General features: G+C 58.2%; 2 protein-coding genes across 7 annotated transcripts in view; one reads left to right on the top strand and one right to left on the bottom strand.

The window, feature by feature from the left end:
- Positions 1 to 6,607: 6,607 nt before the first annotated feature.
- On the top strand, positions 6,608 to 8,943 carry LOC149867831 (uncharacterized). The gene is made up of 3 exons (XM_090041742.1): positions 6,608 to 7,311; positions 7,471 to 7,849; positions 8,758 to 8,943. Exons 1-3 carry the CDS (start codon positions 6,608 to 6,610, stop codon positions 8,941 to 8,943), a joined length of 1,269 nt encoding a protein of 422 aa, XP_089897868.1.
- A 560-nt stretch (positions 8,944 to 9,503) lies between these two features.
- The window catches only part of SLC4A3 (solute carrier family 4 member 3), a 35,663-nt gene continuing 31,424 nt past the window's right edge, over positions 9,504 to 13,742 (bottom strand). For 5 of the 6 annotated variants that reach the window (XM_090046243.1, XM_090046244.1, XM_090046242.1 and 2 more), the window contains 3 exons: positions 13,567 to 13,736; positions 12,435 to 12,608; positions 9,504 to 11,712 (listed from right to left, as the gene is read on the bottom strand). In XM_090046243.1, coding sequence (XP_089902369.1) covers positions 11,635 to 11,712; positions 12,435 to 12,608; positions 13,567 to 13,736 — 422 coding nt within the window. In that variant the 3' untranslated portion in view covers positions 9,504 to 11,634. Of the gene's footprint in view, positions 11,713 to 12,434; positions 12,609 to 13,566; positions 13,737 to 13,742 lie in introns of those variants that run through there. The other variant, XM_090046245.1, reaches the window with a different exon arrangement.

The following is a 13,742-nucleotide window of genomic DNA, read 5'->3' as shown; positions in this document are numbered from 1 at the left end:
GCTGATCCCCCGTGACTCCTGCCTCCAAGGTGCGATCGTGGGTTCCCATTACACCCACCCACTGGCAGCTCCAGCCACGCATGTGCTAACCTGGAGAGCCCTACTAAAAGGCCCAGGACCTGTTTCTCCTTCTTTTGTGCCTGCTTTTGGCACCCACACCTGTATCCTCTTTATCCACACAGCATCACTACAACAGCCTCTCCGTTCCAGTGTGAGATACCTCCAGTCCCCATTGGTACTTCCAGCCAGCCTCTTCCAGGACAGGGCTGCCAAGAGCAGCAGGACGTCTGCTGCATTTGGCTGGAGTTCCCCTGGGGGAAGAGAATGGGTCGTAGTTCCTGCCTTAGGAGTTCTGCTCCCTGCTTCCTCCCAGCCTTTCGCAAATCCCATCCTGACCGCGCTCTTTGGTATGCACCAGAGAGGCCCAAATATTCCACACTCTCATTCTGGGTCTGCTCCTGCCTCCAATGAAGTTAGAGATCAATGGATTTTGAGAGCAGAAGGGGACACTTCAGTCACCCAAACCTGGGTTCCTGCAGGCCACAGAGATAATGACTGGTGCCTCCTGAGCCGGGGGAGGGGGAGCCCTGAGCACTTGCCCCCCCCCCCAGCATCCAGACAGGGACGGCGGGGGGCTCCCCCTGCAGCCGATCACACTGGCCTGGAAGTGCCAGGGGTGCTTCTCCTGGTGCCCCCACTCCCTGGCTGGCATGCTCTAGAGGGGCACCAGCACTCCCACCTGCCCCCCCCCGCCCGTTGCCTCAGCAGAGGAACACTGGCTGTCAGGGGGTGCACCAGCGCTCTCAGGGGGTGCACATGCACCCCTTACACATCACCACTGGGGATAGCTGAATTTCTCCCACAGCAGGAGGAGGAGTTATTTGATTCTTAGGTGCAAGTGATGCTGTCAAGGCTAGTAACACGGTCAAGACGGAGCCTTTCAGTAGAGATGTGCTCAGAGGGATGGGGAATTCATGGCATCTCCTGGAGCTGCTCCATTTCCATTACCCAATCATCCTCACTGCTCTTGTACTTCTGCGCCAGTTTCAATTTTCCTTGGGCTCCAATGAAGGCAGGATCAGGCCCTGCCCACCTCCCCACAAGCCCAGAGCCCCAGGGGAGGGAAGCCACGTGCAGACATGCTAAGCCCCAGCTGTGCAGGAACTGAACCACCGCACAGTGAACCCCTGACTGCACAGCCCTTACCAGCAAGGACACAGGCAGCTCCTGCCTGATGCCCAAAGCCAACTCGCTGCTGCTCCCTGGAGGAGAAGGGCACAAATAACACGAATCTGAAAGCATGGTGGGTCTGAATATGCAGCTCACATGTCCCCTTCCCTCCACAGCCTTCATAAGCATCAGAGAATTCACCCTACACAGCTACATGGAGACTTATGTTTAGTTGCCTGCTCCACTGTGCAGCTGCCTGTCTACGCAAGGGCTCCTTGCCTGAGATGACTTATTAGCATCTGATGAGATAAGCTGCTGCTTACAAAAGCTTCTGTATCTCTCATTTAGTTAGTTTATAAGGTACAACTCTACCCTGCTTCTGCCTGAGGTCACTAGCCTTTGCTACTAGCTGGCCAACCCCAGTGGTGGGAGTGCTAGAGCAGTGGGCTCTAGGCAACTCACAGCACTAAGCACCACATTGCTTAATGCAGCACAGAGCAAAGCCTGTGACTGGTGCCAGAACCAGCAGCAGCCACCTGAAGGTCCCACAAGGGGGCTGGGAGAGGTGGAGCAATGGGCAGACCCCTGGAGAGGGGGAGTTTGGATAGACCAGGCCACAGAGAAGGGGCATGGCCTAGGTTCCCCCAGGACAGACCTCAAACCAAGGAGGTAATTCCAGAGAAGAGCCACTTGTATGATTAGAGACCTGAACAGCAAGCCATACAAGGAAAGGCCGACAGATATGGGACTGTTCAGCTTAGAAAAGAGAAGACTTTGGGGGGGCACTGGCAACGCGTACAGGGTGCATGTGCACCCCCTGAGCATAGTGGTGCACCCCCTGTGAAAAGGCGGCGCCGACATTGCCAGCGACGCCTGCAGGCAATTGTTGCTTGCCCCCCCCGTCACCACTGATGCTACCAGCGGCGTTGGCGGGTGGTCACCAACCTCCGGTCAGCATTCACCACCTCCCCTCCCCGCCGCTGACAGCGCTGTGGTCGCCTGCGGGAGCTCCCTGCTTGCCGCTGCCATGTTCTCACCGCCAACAGTGCCGCCATCACCTGCAGCAGCTCACCCTGCCCCCCCCAGCCTCCAGACGTATGCAGCATTCATGTTGGACGGGTTTGGTGGCAGCTTACAAATATATCAGGGGAGAGCATCAGGGGCTAGGCAAACAACTATTCACCAAAGCGCCCCAGGAAAAAATCAAGAGGAACAGTCATAAACTCCTAGAAGAAGGTTTCAGACTGGATATAGGGAAAAACTTCTTCATGGTCTGTGAACAGATTCTGGAATAGACTCCCAGCAGGGTGGTGCAGGCACCTACCCTGGATGGGATGCACACTTTGCTGGGGTTATTTGACCCCAGCAGTCTTTCCTGCCCAGAGCAGGGGGGGCCTGGACCCGATGAACTCACGAGATCCCTTCCATCCCTAAACTTCTGTGAATCTGTGACTCCCAACTGAGTGACTGCCGGGAACCTCAGCTGTCAATAGCATCCTAGAGCAGCCCCTCCAGAGCTCACACCTAGTCCAACTCCTGCTCAGGGCAGAAGCAGCCCCATTCAAACCATCCCAGACATGTCCTTGCCTAAGCTATTCCTACACAACAGCCCTAGGCACTACTACAGGGCTCATTGCCCAAAAGGCGTGGACAGACCCTGGCCCTGTCGCAGGAGAAGCTGGGGAATGAGGATGGCCAGTGCCTTGCCACTGCAAGTGGTGTGAAAATGCATTCAAAGATCCAAGGGTGTAGGTTGTAGCCATGCTGGTCTCAGGACATAGGCAGACAAGGTTTTTTGGGTGAATATGGTATCTTTTATTAGATAAAAGATATCATATTCACTCAAAGAACCTTGCCTTCAAAGATCCAAGGAAGAGGGCCATGCCCCCTGCTGCAGAGGAAGGCAACCCACCCCCACTCCCTTGCCCACAGAGTCCATCCCTATCTGATCACAAGCTAAGATTCCTTCCTGACCCCAGTGCAGCGATCAGGCTGAGCCTGAGCAGAGGGACAAGACCCTCTAACCTCTGGCTCTCTCTGAGCCCTAGCTCAGTGCTCCACTTTCAGACACTCACAACCTTGACCCTATCCCAGCAGAGGAAGCAGCCTTGGCCAGGGGCACCACTTGGGCCAGATTTCCAGCTCCCAGCTCACTGGCACAGAAGGGTCATTTTACTCTCAAGCCTCAAAACAGCTCAGGATTCATTTAAGCTTCTTATGCAGCTATTCCAGGGGCCAGCCTTGGGCAAATGGGATGGAAAATACGGCAGGCTTGTTGGGGGAGCAATGTTTAAGCCAGCTGCAGGCTGGGCCTCAGCTTTGGTGAATGCCACCATCTGGTGGGTTTGTTACCATCAAAGCAATTATCATTACCCTGTAAGCAATCCTAGAAAGCTACAAAGCACTGGACTGGGACCAATTTCACAGCCTTCCTTGGGGAGGTGGAGGCCAGAAGCACCCAGCCAGTGCTCCTGCCCCCTCTCCGTAGCACTCAGCATGGGACAGGCCTGGCAGTGATGAACTTCAGGGCTGCTGCTGACCGAGGTGCATGCATGCATGTGTGTGTGGTGGCTTGTGTATGAACTTGTTACCATGGAGAGGGAGGTTTGTGCTCTGCCGGCAGAGTGCGTATCCTGCCCCTTCACAGCACCAGGAAAAGGGCTCAGTGCAAGGCACCCGATCCAGGACGCTCTCCTCTCTGCAGGCAACCCCCTCTCCTGGAGCAGGTAAGTCCCCACACTTGCAGGGAAGGAAGGGAGCCAGACAGGGAGGGAACCAGACAGGGCATGCAAAGTAATTATAGTTTCATAGTTTCATAGTTAGTAGGGTTGGAAGGGACCTGAGCAGATCATCGAGTCTGACCCCCTGCCATGGCAGGAAAGAGTACTGGGGTCCAACAACACCAGCAAAGTAATTGTCAAGCCTTGCCTTAAAAGACCCCCAGGGTAGGAGCCTGCACCACTTCTCTTGGAAGTTGGTCCCAGACCCTAGCCGCCCTGACCGTGAAGTTGCGCTTCCTGATGTCTAGTCTGAATCTCCCCTCTGCCAGCTTGTGACTGTTATTCCTGGTCACTCCTGGCAGTGCTCAGGGGAACAGGGACTCCCCCAGTGCCTGCTGGTCCCCCCTGACTAGTTTGTAACAGGCCACTAGATCTCCCTCAGCCTTCTCTTGTGGAGGCTGAACAGGTTCAGGCCCCATAGCCTCCCCTCGTAGGGCCTGCCCTGCTGCCCCCGACCATGAGAGTGGCCTCCTCTGGACCCTCTCCATGCTGGCCACATCCCTCCTGAAGTGCAGCGCCCAGAACTGGACGCAGTCCTCCAGCTGTGGCCTGACCAGCGCCGCACAGAGGGGGAGGATCACCTTCTTGGACCTGCTCGAGATGCATCTGTACATGCATGACAAGGTGCGGTTGGTCTTCCTGACCGCGTCCCCACACTGCTGGCCCATGTTCATCTCGGAGTCAGTGATGACTCCGAGATCCTTTTCTGCCTCTGCCCTGACGTGTGCACTGACTGGTGTACTGATACAGTCACCAGCCTATCCACCTGCTTGTCTCTGGGGCACCTTGGCATCAGCAGCACCATGAGGCAGGCAGGAGTAGCCCATGCTACAGACCAGTGTTCAAGAGGTGTCATGGTATTGGTCTCAGCTCGCCCCACTTGGAAGGGAGAGACACTCCCACCTGCCCAAGACGTGCAGGCTGTTATCACACCCCACAATGGCTTGGGAGAGCCAACCCCCTTGCTCCCTAGGTGTGCACTTGGCTGTCCCCAGAGTCCCCTGTGGACCATGCTGGGGAGCCCAGACCTGCCCCTCTTCATCAGCACCTTCACCTACAGGCTCTGTTAAATGAGGGTAGGTGCATGTTTGGGCCAGGATGGCTGACCCTGTAGGTACCTCTTGTTGCACAGCTAGATCCAGCTCCTTCCGGCACACCCTGCTTGGGCTCAGCCTTCTCTGCACCCTGAGAACTGGGCTTTGGACTGTTTAACTCAGTCTATGCCCTGTCCTGGCACCCAGGACCCTGGTAGCAAGGTGCTGCCGTACAGCCAGTACTGAGCCCCTTTCCACCCCAAATTCTACCTCCAGTTCCCTTTGCCAGTGTGTTCACTGCCACTTGTGACTGCTCCCAGTTTAGTGGCACCTGGGAGCCTGTAGGAAGCACAGCCTGCTTCCCTCTCCCAGCTCAGTGGAGAGGATGAACAGCCACACCAGACCCAACAGCACCCTGCACTGTTCCCTGGGGGCCCCCCCACCACACTCCCTGCACAGCCACCTGAGACCCTTTGTGCAGCCAGGGCTCTGTCTGGCAGCATTTCCCCTGGCTCCAGAGCTGTGCTCAAGCTCCTACGCATCCAATTAGAACAAAAGCACCGCGAGTCTTTACCTTCCCAAAGACCGCTCCAAGGTGTGACCTGAGCCTCACTGCTGTAGTCTGCAGCCAGAACCAGGAGCACAATGGTGGGAGAAGTGACCTGATCTCTTCCCCTCAGTAATCTGCTAGCTGGAGCAAAGGGCTGTCATTCTGTCAGAGTCGACAACCAGTGCATGCCAGGAGAAATATCCAGTCGATGCAGTTATCCCCCTGTCTCAAACTGCCTCCTGTGCCTCAAGACCCTGCTGCCCCTTAAGGAGCTGCTAAAGCCCCCAGCTTACCCCACTGTTTCTGCAGCGCAGTTCTGCACTCTCAGGACAAATCCCTGCAGCACTCTGAAAGCTGATTATGTAGCAGCAGCAACAAATGAGTTTGAGCTTAAAGATCAAAAGAAACCGGTCCTTATCAAGGCTCTGCTTTGTATAATGCTACCGACCCCTTGCATCTTTATCTAAGAGTAGTGCTGAATTTCAGGGAGGCTGTAGGAAGTCCCTGGGGCTGAGCTTACTCCAGCCTGGATTGGCCCACAGCCCTAGGAAACCAGTTCTCTCGCACTCATAGGACTGAGACCCCAGGTCCTGTGACCCTTCCCTGCCAGGCTGGGACTCGCATGTGCCTGGCGCTGGGCAGGCCCTGCACAGAGCACTCCCAGGCGCTGGACAGACAGAGGAGGTGGCAGAGGTGGGGAAGGGGAACAAAGCCAGTCATGCTCACAGCCAGGGGTCTGACAGAGCCCCCAGATGGCAGAGGCCAGGCTGGGCTGGCCTGGCCTGCCCGGTACTGCCTGTTGCAAGGCAGAAGGGTGGCAGGAGCTGACGCCTTCCCTTGGTCCATCGTGCCTTGGTGCGTTTCTACTCTCGCTGCCCCCGTGCAGGGCAGTCTTTGGGAAGCAGCAATGCTGTAGTTTCTGCTTTCTCCAGCAGGCCTTGCTCTTTCCCCACTTTCCCACTGCTCGCTGCCTATGCCCTGACCCGCCGTTGGCTCTAAGGCCCAGGATGATGTGCACCTCTCACATCAACTCTCCAACTCTTGTCCACCGCCTCAGGTCACACGGGCTGCCCATGGAAACCTTCTACTCTGCCCTCCAAGCTGAGATCTGTGCCTTCAAGGAGCAGGTGCGGAGCTGCCAGGAGGGCTTTGACCTGCATGCCCTTTACAAGGTGCTGCTGCTGCTATTCCCAGAGAGCCAGCCAGGTGAGGTGGAGAGCATAGAGCAGCTGAGAAGGCACGTGGCGTGCAAGGACTGGACAGGCCAAGAGGCAGCAAAGCCTCCAGCGGGCGACAGGGACTGCAGCATCCCTGTCTATGTCTCCTGGCTTAGCTCTTACTTGGGGTATTTAAATTCTTTAAAAGACACATTTGATGCCAAGGTGGTGTTCCCCTTGTGTGAGAACCTGTATGTTAACGAGGAGCCGGGGGGCAGGTCAGAGCTTGGGTTGCCTGTGGGCTCCCCCTGCCCCTCTGGTTCTGGGCACAGGAAGGAGCAGCAGCCCTGTGTCGCAGAGTCCATCGCAGACATCGCCAGGCAGCTCTTTGCCATCAGGAGGAAGTGGGCCCTGCTGCTGCAGGGCGGGATGATTGATGACCAGCTGCTGAGCCCCCAGAGCCTGCAGGATCTATGGGGCTTTGCCCATGCCTGTCCCTTCAGGAAGGTCCTGAAGCTGGTCCCCAACATCTTTCACAAAAGCTTGGCCACCGCAGAGCTTGCCCAGCAGTGGATTGCTCTCCACAGAACCAGGTACAGCTCCCTCCAGCTGCCCTCAAGGCTGGGCAGGGGAAGGGGGTGGTGCAGGGGTGACCTGGCTCCTGGCACCTCTGAGCACTTGAGGAATGGGTCCTTCAGGCCCCTAAGCCTTTCTAACAGCTTCTTGGGAGGCTGCTCACAACCCAGAGCAAACAGCAGCAGCAGTGGCAATGGAGGCAGTGGGGCAGGCAGCGCTGGCCTGGTGAGAGCCCAGCTGCAAGAGAGCCAGGAGGAGCTGATGTCCCTGCTTAGGCGAGCAGAGCGCGCAGGAGCACTGGAAGCATGGGTCTGGAGCATCACCCAGAGCATTTCCCACCTGCACCAGCAGCAGCAGGACAAGAGGAAGGAGCTGGACAGTGTCCAACAGGGCCTGGGGCAGGGTGAGGAGGACATGGCTGAACGTGTGCCGGAGCTCAGCAGCCCGTGCCAGGCAATCCTGAGAGAGTTGGCAGACTTGGGGAGGCGCCTGGAGCTGGAGGAGTACCGCAAGAGCATTGTACAGAGTGACTGGGTGCTGGAGCTGGCGGTCAGGCCAGCCCTCCTCCGGCATATTGATGCGGTAAGAGGCTCAGCTGCTGGCACTGGCCGAGGATCTGAATGGTGAATGGCTGGGGCAGGGCCAGGGTTAGCCTGCAGGGAGGCTGTGGGCACGCAAGCTTTACAGCATGCCCCTTTGCATGTGCAGGTGTGTGCATGTGTGTGAACTCACATGAGCCTGTGAATGCAGTGGTATGTGGCAGGAGTGCACGGGGTCTTGTAGGGCCTTCAGGACACACTGGTATCCAGTGCAGTAGATCATGAGACCAGTGACAGCAAGGGATGGGAAGAAAGCATGTTGGAGCCCTTCCAGTACTAAGGAATGGATCCTGGGATCACAGAGTACCTGGGCTCTCCAGACATCATCTTGTGCAACACCTGCTCCAGGGGATCAGCCCCATCTAAACCATTCCAGAGCAGCTCTGGTCTAACCTATTCCTAAACCCTGTTACACAACTGCAATACCTATTGCCCAAAGACACCAAAAGCAGGTGCCTTTAACCTGCCGCAAGTAAAGCCAGGGAACAAGGGCTGTCCATGCCCCACTGTGGCAAAGGGTTGATAAAATGCACTGGAGAGATCCCAGAGGCTGTGCCCCCTGCTACACAGGAAGGTGAAATGCCCCACTCCATACCAATCCAACCATTGCGATAAAAATCCCCTCCTGATCCTGTGTAGCCCTGGGCTGACCTTGAGCGGAAGAGCAAGGCCCTGTAGCCAGGACCCGCTAGAGTTCAGTCCCAGCAGGAATGGGCTCAGCCACTGAGGCAAGTGGGAGGGAGCAGGAGAAAGGGGCATGTGGTAGGGAAAGGGAGGGTGCTGTTTCTCAAAGGAGCCAAAGAGCGGGCTCCGCGCAGTGCCTGTCCTCCAGGGCCCCATCAGGCTACAGGTGGCAGAGCCTGGGCACTTACGATGCTGTCTCTTCCCTAGGTGCAGCAGCGCTGCCGGGAGTTGGAGAAAGTGCTGCTGGGGTGGGAGGAGGCTGGCCCAGAGCCTCTCCTCTCAGCAAAGATGACAGACTCCGTGTCCTTGCCTGGCTCAGCTCACAGCTCCATGGCACATGCCATGCCAGGGAGCAGAGGCTATCTTGCCCACGGAAGCTGGCAGGGACAGTGATGGCAGGGGCCAGACTCTACTTCACCATCTGCAGTAATGTGCGTACTGGGCGTGTGCACACGTGGTTTGTTGAAAGGGCACGTGCATGCATCTGTGCCGTGCACCTCTGCGGCACAGCTACCAGTGAACAAGCCTCTGTCTTCTCATGGCAGCTTCATTCTGCCCCTCACCCCATCAAGGGTCTCTGCTGCTTTACAAGCAGCAGGCCAAGCCAGAAAAGCAGTGGGGAGGGGTCTGCTCGCCAGGGGAGTGACTCCTCCGAAGCCACGTAGGAGAGCTGGAGTAGAATCCAGGGCCCGAGTGCCCTGCTCAGAGCCCTGGGCTGGGAGCAGGCTACTTACCAGAGTCCAGCACATGCTGCAGTTATGCGGGTCCCGGTAGCCACAGGGGCTCCAAGCAGGGTGGTGGCAGTGGAGGGTGATCGTGGGCCAGAGGAAGGGTGGGCTCTAGGGAAGGTGCATATGGTCAGGCCCCCCCAGTCTCTGAGATGGAAGACTGGCCACCTGCAGCCCCTGCCCAGGGGCTCAAGCACATGCCAGGGATGCAGAGGCCTGTGTTGTGTTCCTGCAAAGGGTTTATTAGTGCAGTTGTTTTCACTACAGTCAGAAGTCACCACACACAGCCAGGCTGCTGGGGACACAGCGACAACAGGCCTCCTACACTACACAAGGAGGACAGGACACACGCAGCCACAGACACACAGAAGACACCAGTTTCCCACCTACAAGGGCATCCATGGGCGTGGCAGGGCTGTGGGGGCCAGGCGCTGAGCCAGGGCAGTGGGCACCAAAGGGGTTTCTCTCTTTGAGTGGGTATTTCTGAGGCTCTGTGGGTGCAACATGTGACTCCAAAGCCTAGCAAGTGCCCTAGGCGGTAAGGAAGGATCTGTGCCCACTGATGGATAGGAATGGGGCAGGGCCAGGGGCAGGCTAGGGTCCCAGGGCCAAGCAGTGCTATAGACAGGGATCCCAGGCTGGCACCTACCCTGCAAGAGCACCATCCCCTCCTGTCCCCAGAAAGAGCAGGAGCCCATGACCTTGGGCCTTCTGCCTGCCAGGGTTAGCCCCCAGCCACATGCTGAGAGCACATCACAGATCATCTCTTCAGCTACAGCCTGGTCCTACCAGAGAGCCAGGGGCCCTAGCCGCCCATGCCAGGAACCAGGCCTGGACAGCAAGACACCCCCATGGCTTCCCTGCACAGAGATGTGGCTGCCCAGGGCTCACACTGCAGGCCTGAAGACCAGGTTCCTGGTGGTTATTGCTCATCCCCCAGCTGCCAGGCACCGCTAATGGGTGACCCAGCTCTGGGGGCAGCAGAAGGAAGGTCCGTAGTGACGTGATCACTGGGGGGTGGGATCCAGGCCAGACTGCCCACCAGGCAGGGAGGGGTCAGGGATCCACAGTGATCCAGTCAGGGGGCTGAGGCCTCCATGTCCTGAGGGGCCTGAACACCTCAGCAAACCCAGTCGGTGGCTGTTGAGACCGGTGCCTATGGGGGCGTAAAATGCAAGGGTGGTGGGGGGACACTCCCCTCAGCCCTACCCCCCCCCCCAAGGGCACTGCCTACCTGCTCTGCCCCCTTCTGACATCACAAACCTTAGCTGTAACATCACACCTGGCTACCAGGGATGAGTGTGACTTCAGATGGGGACAGACAACCCCTTACCTCAGACACATGGGGCAGGCTGAGGGAGGGATTTGCTGGAGGTGCTGCCAGCTGTTTTCAGGTCTGGAAAGCAGAAGCACTGTGCAACCCCAGGGAAAGGGCCTGCTCTCATGGCACAGGCATGCAGGGTGGCCCCATCCCCAGAGCCCCGGCCAGGGTCCACAGTCCCCCGGTTCTGCAGAAAGGCACTGGGGGCTCAGAGCAAACCAGGCTGGGCACAGACCCAAGAGGTCAGGGTCACCCAGTGCTGCCCAGGCATGGTGAAGTGTGAGGGGGAGTCTCCTTGTGGCAGCTGGTGACCTGCTGCCCACCCGAGAGCTGTGCTGTACTCTCTAGTTTGCTCACGTGATTGGAGGCCGGCCCCACTGCATCAAGAGGGCCGGAGGGCAGCTTTTGGAACAACAGCTGGGCCAGGGCAGCCAGGCCTAAAGGACCATGGGGAGCACAAACACCTGGGGACAAGGCATGGCAGGGCGTGCTGGACCAGGGCACCTGTCAGGCTGAGCAAAGAGGCTGCCTTCAGAGTCCCCAGGAGGCTGCCAGCCCTTCGCAGGCAAGACTCGCCTGGCACTGTGACTGCAGGAGACACTTCCCTCCCCTCCCAGGGTGGGGCCTGGCCAGCCTCTCCCTCCACAGTGCCTGGGTCCTGGGCTGGCATCTGAAGCAGGTGAATGGGAGGTAGTGGCATGGCTTCCTTTAACCAGCCCATGCACTGAATGCAGCCCCCAGCCACCGGCAAGGACTGGGGCCAGTTCAGGGCCAAGAGAGCGCAGGGTCCCACGGGGCATCTGGGTGCGAGAGGCACTTCCTGGCCCCGCTGGCTCCGGGAAGAGGGAGACGGTGCCTCCACTGAGCAGGTGATGGGTGTCATGGGATCAGCTGGGCCGTGCCCCGCAGAGGCCATAGAACAGCTGTTCATTGCTGCAGACCAGAAGCTGCTTGACTTGCTGAGTCTGAGGCCTGTTCAGACAGCCCTGGGTCCAGAAGAGAGCCCAGCACAGGCAGAGGCACCACAGCAGCCGCTCACACAGGCATGTGTAGCTCGTTGTACTCGTCCTGGCCATCCTCATCGAAGTTTGGCTCTGCGTCCTCCGAGTCCAGCTGGGGACAAGAAGGACTGGCAGTAAGGGCCATGGCTGCTCCCTGAGCAGGTGCTGAGCCCCATACAGTGCCACTGTCCAGCAGACTCTGCCCCCAGGCAGCTGGGACCTGGGACCACTGCCCCCTCCACCCCCCGAGCTTTGCCCAGCTGGTTGAAGTTGCTCCCACCCTCTTTGGCTCCCACTAGTCCCAGCTCTTCCCTCCCTCCTGCTTCTAACTCTCCTGCTGCTGGGGGCCGCCCCTGCCTCTCCTCCTGTTACAGGACAGCCACCACTGGGGAAGGCCACAAGACTCCTCCTTCCTGCCAGAGCCTGATCCAGGCCCTTCCCTGCAGCAAAGAGGCACCAGTGACCTGTGACCAGGGGCTGGAGAAACCTGCCTTCAGCAGTGGGAGTCTGTGGGAGGCTGGCAGGCAGGCTGGCCTGTCTTGGCTTCTGCCACAGAGGAGAAAGACCAGGGATCTGCATACCAGGCAGCCCTGACTGTAGAGAGACGAAGCAAGGACCCCCACCCCTGACTTCAGGTCTCCCCACAGCAGCAGCATCTTTCCCCCCTTTCACCTATCTCTCCTTCTCCAGCTGAGCTCTGGGACAGGGTCTCCCATGGCTCTGGGGGGCTGCACTGGGTCCAGCCAGCACCCAGGAGCAGTTGCCTCCAGGACACCACTGCAACCTGGACACTGTGGCACTGGGGAGGAAACCTTGGGTGGGGGAGCAGCTTACAGCTTTGAGCTCCCTATCTTGGAAGAAGCGGGGCAGCACGAAGCGTCGCAAGGGCACTGTCATGATCAGCACGAAGGGGAAGGCCAAGGAGGCCACAGTCGACTTCACCACCCAGAGCAGCACAATGCAGGCCAGTTGGATGAGGGTGAAGAGGTTCATCCTCCAGGTCTTCACCTGGGGAGACAAGACCAACCTAGCAAAGAGCCACATCTTGCCTGCCCTGGCAATGAACCACCCTAGCAACATGCCATGCCATGGCCCATCCTAGCAGTGTGCCACCCAAGCAACATGCCATCTTAGCAACGTGACACCCTAGCAATGTGCCATTCCCTTGCCTAGTCTAGCAACACACTATGCCATGGCCCAGCCTAGCAATGTTCCAGCCCAGAAACACGCCACACCGCAGCCCACTCTGGCAATGCATTGTGTCTCCATGCAGTCAAGCAATGCACCGTCCAGGCAACACGCCATTGCTCAGTCTAGCCACATGTCTTCCTAGCAACACACCTTGCCATGGGCCAGCCCATCAACACATGATCCTAGGAATGCACCATCGTAGCAATGCATTAAGCCATTGCCCAACCCAGCAGCATGCCACATCATGGCCCAGCCCAACACCGTGCCATCTTAGTAGCACGCTATGACATCGCCCTAGCCATGCACCTCCCTAGAAATATGCCATCCTAGCAACATGCTATATGCTGGTCTAGCCTAGCAACAAGCCATCCTAGCAACCCACCATGCCTCCACCCAGCCTGGCAACTTTCCAGCCCCCCCCCAGAGAGTGCCATACAACAGTCTCACAACATACTACCCTAGCAACAGGTCATGCCTCTGCCAGCCTAGTGGTGCAGCATCCCAGCAATACAGCATTCTTCCACCCAGCCCGCACACATCTCACCACCCACCAGCAGCAATGCACCACATGCCAGCCCCCGGAGCAGGGGTCTCCCTGTTGTGGTCAGTCCCCATACTGCCCAGGGCCCCACTGGTCTCACAGCTCCAGAGAACTGGTCATTCAGCACCCACAGCCAGGGCTATTCAGTGTTTGCCTGCACCCCCCAACAGAAACATCCCCGCCACCTGTCATCCACTCCCCCAGCTGCAGCTCCCACCCGCCTTGCTCACCCACCTTGACAACGTAGATGTGATCAGGGTGGTGCTTAGACGGCATAAAGATGAGGAGCAGCCGCTCGTAGAGCTGGATGCCAGTGAGAGATGTGACCCCCATGTAGAGGAAGATCCCGAAGAGCACGGCCAGTGGGATCTGCCGCAGCACGTTACCCATCACGATGGACAAGCCTGCAA

This window comes from Crocodylus siamensis, chromosome 4 (assembly GCF_052110815.1).
Source record: "Crocodylus siamensis isolate JL-2025a chromosome 4, ASM5211081v1, whole genome shotgun sequence".
NCBI lineage: Eukaryota > Metazoa > Chordata > Crocodylia > Crocodylidae > Crocodylus > Crocodylus siamensis.
Note: the sequence above shows the minus strand (reverse complement) of the source record. Positions and strands in the feature narration are given on the sequence as shown.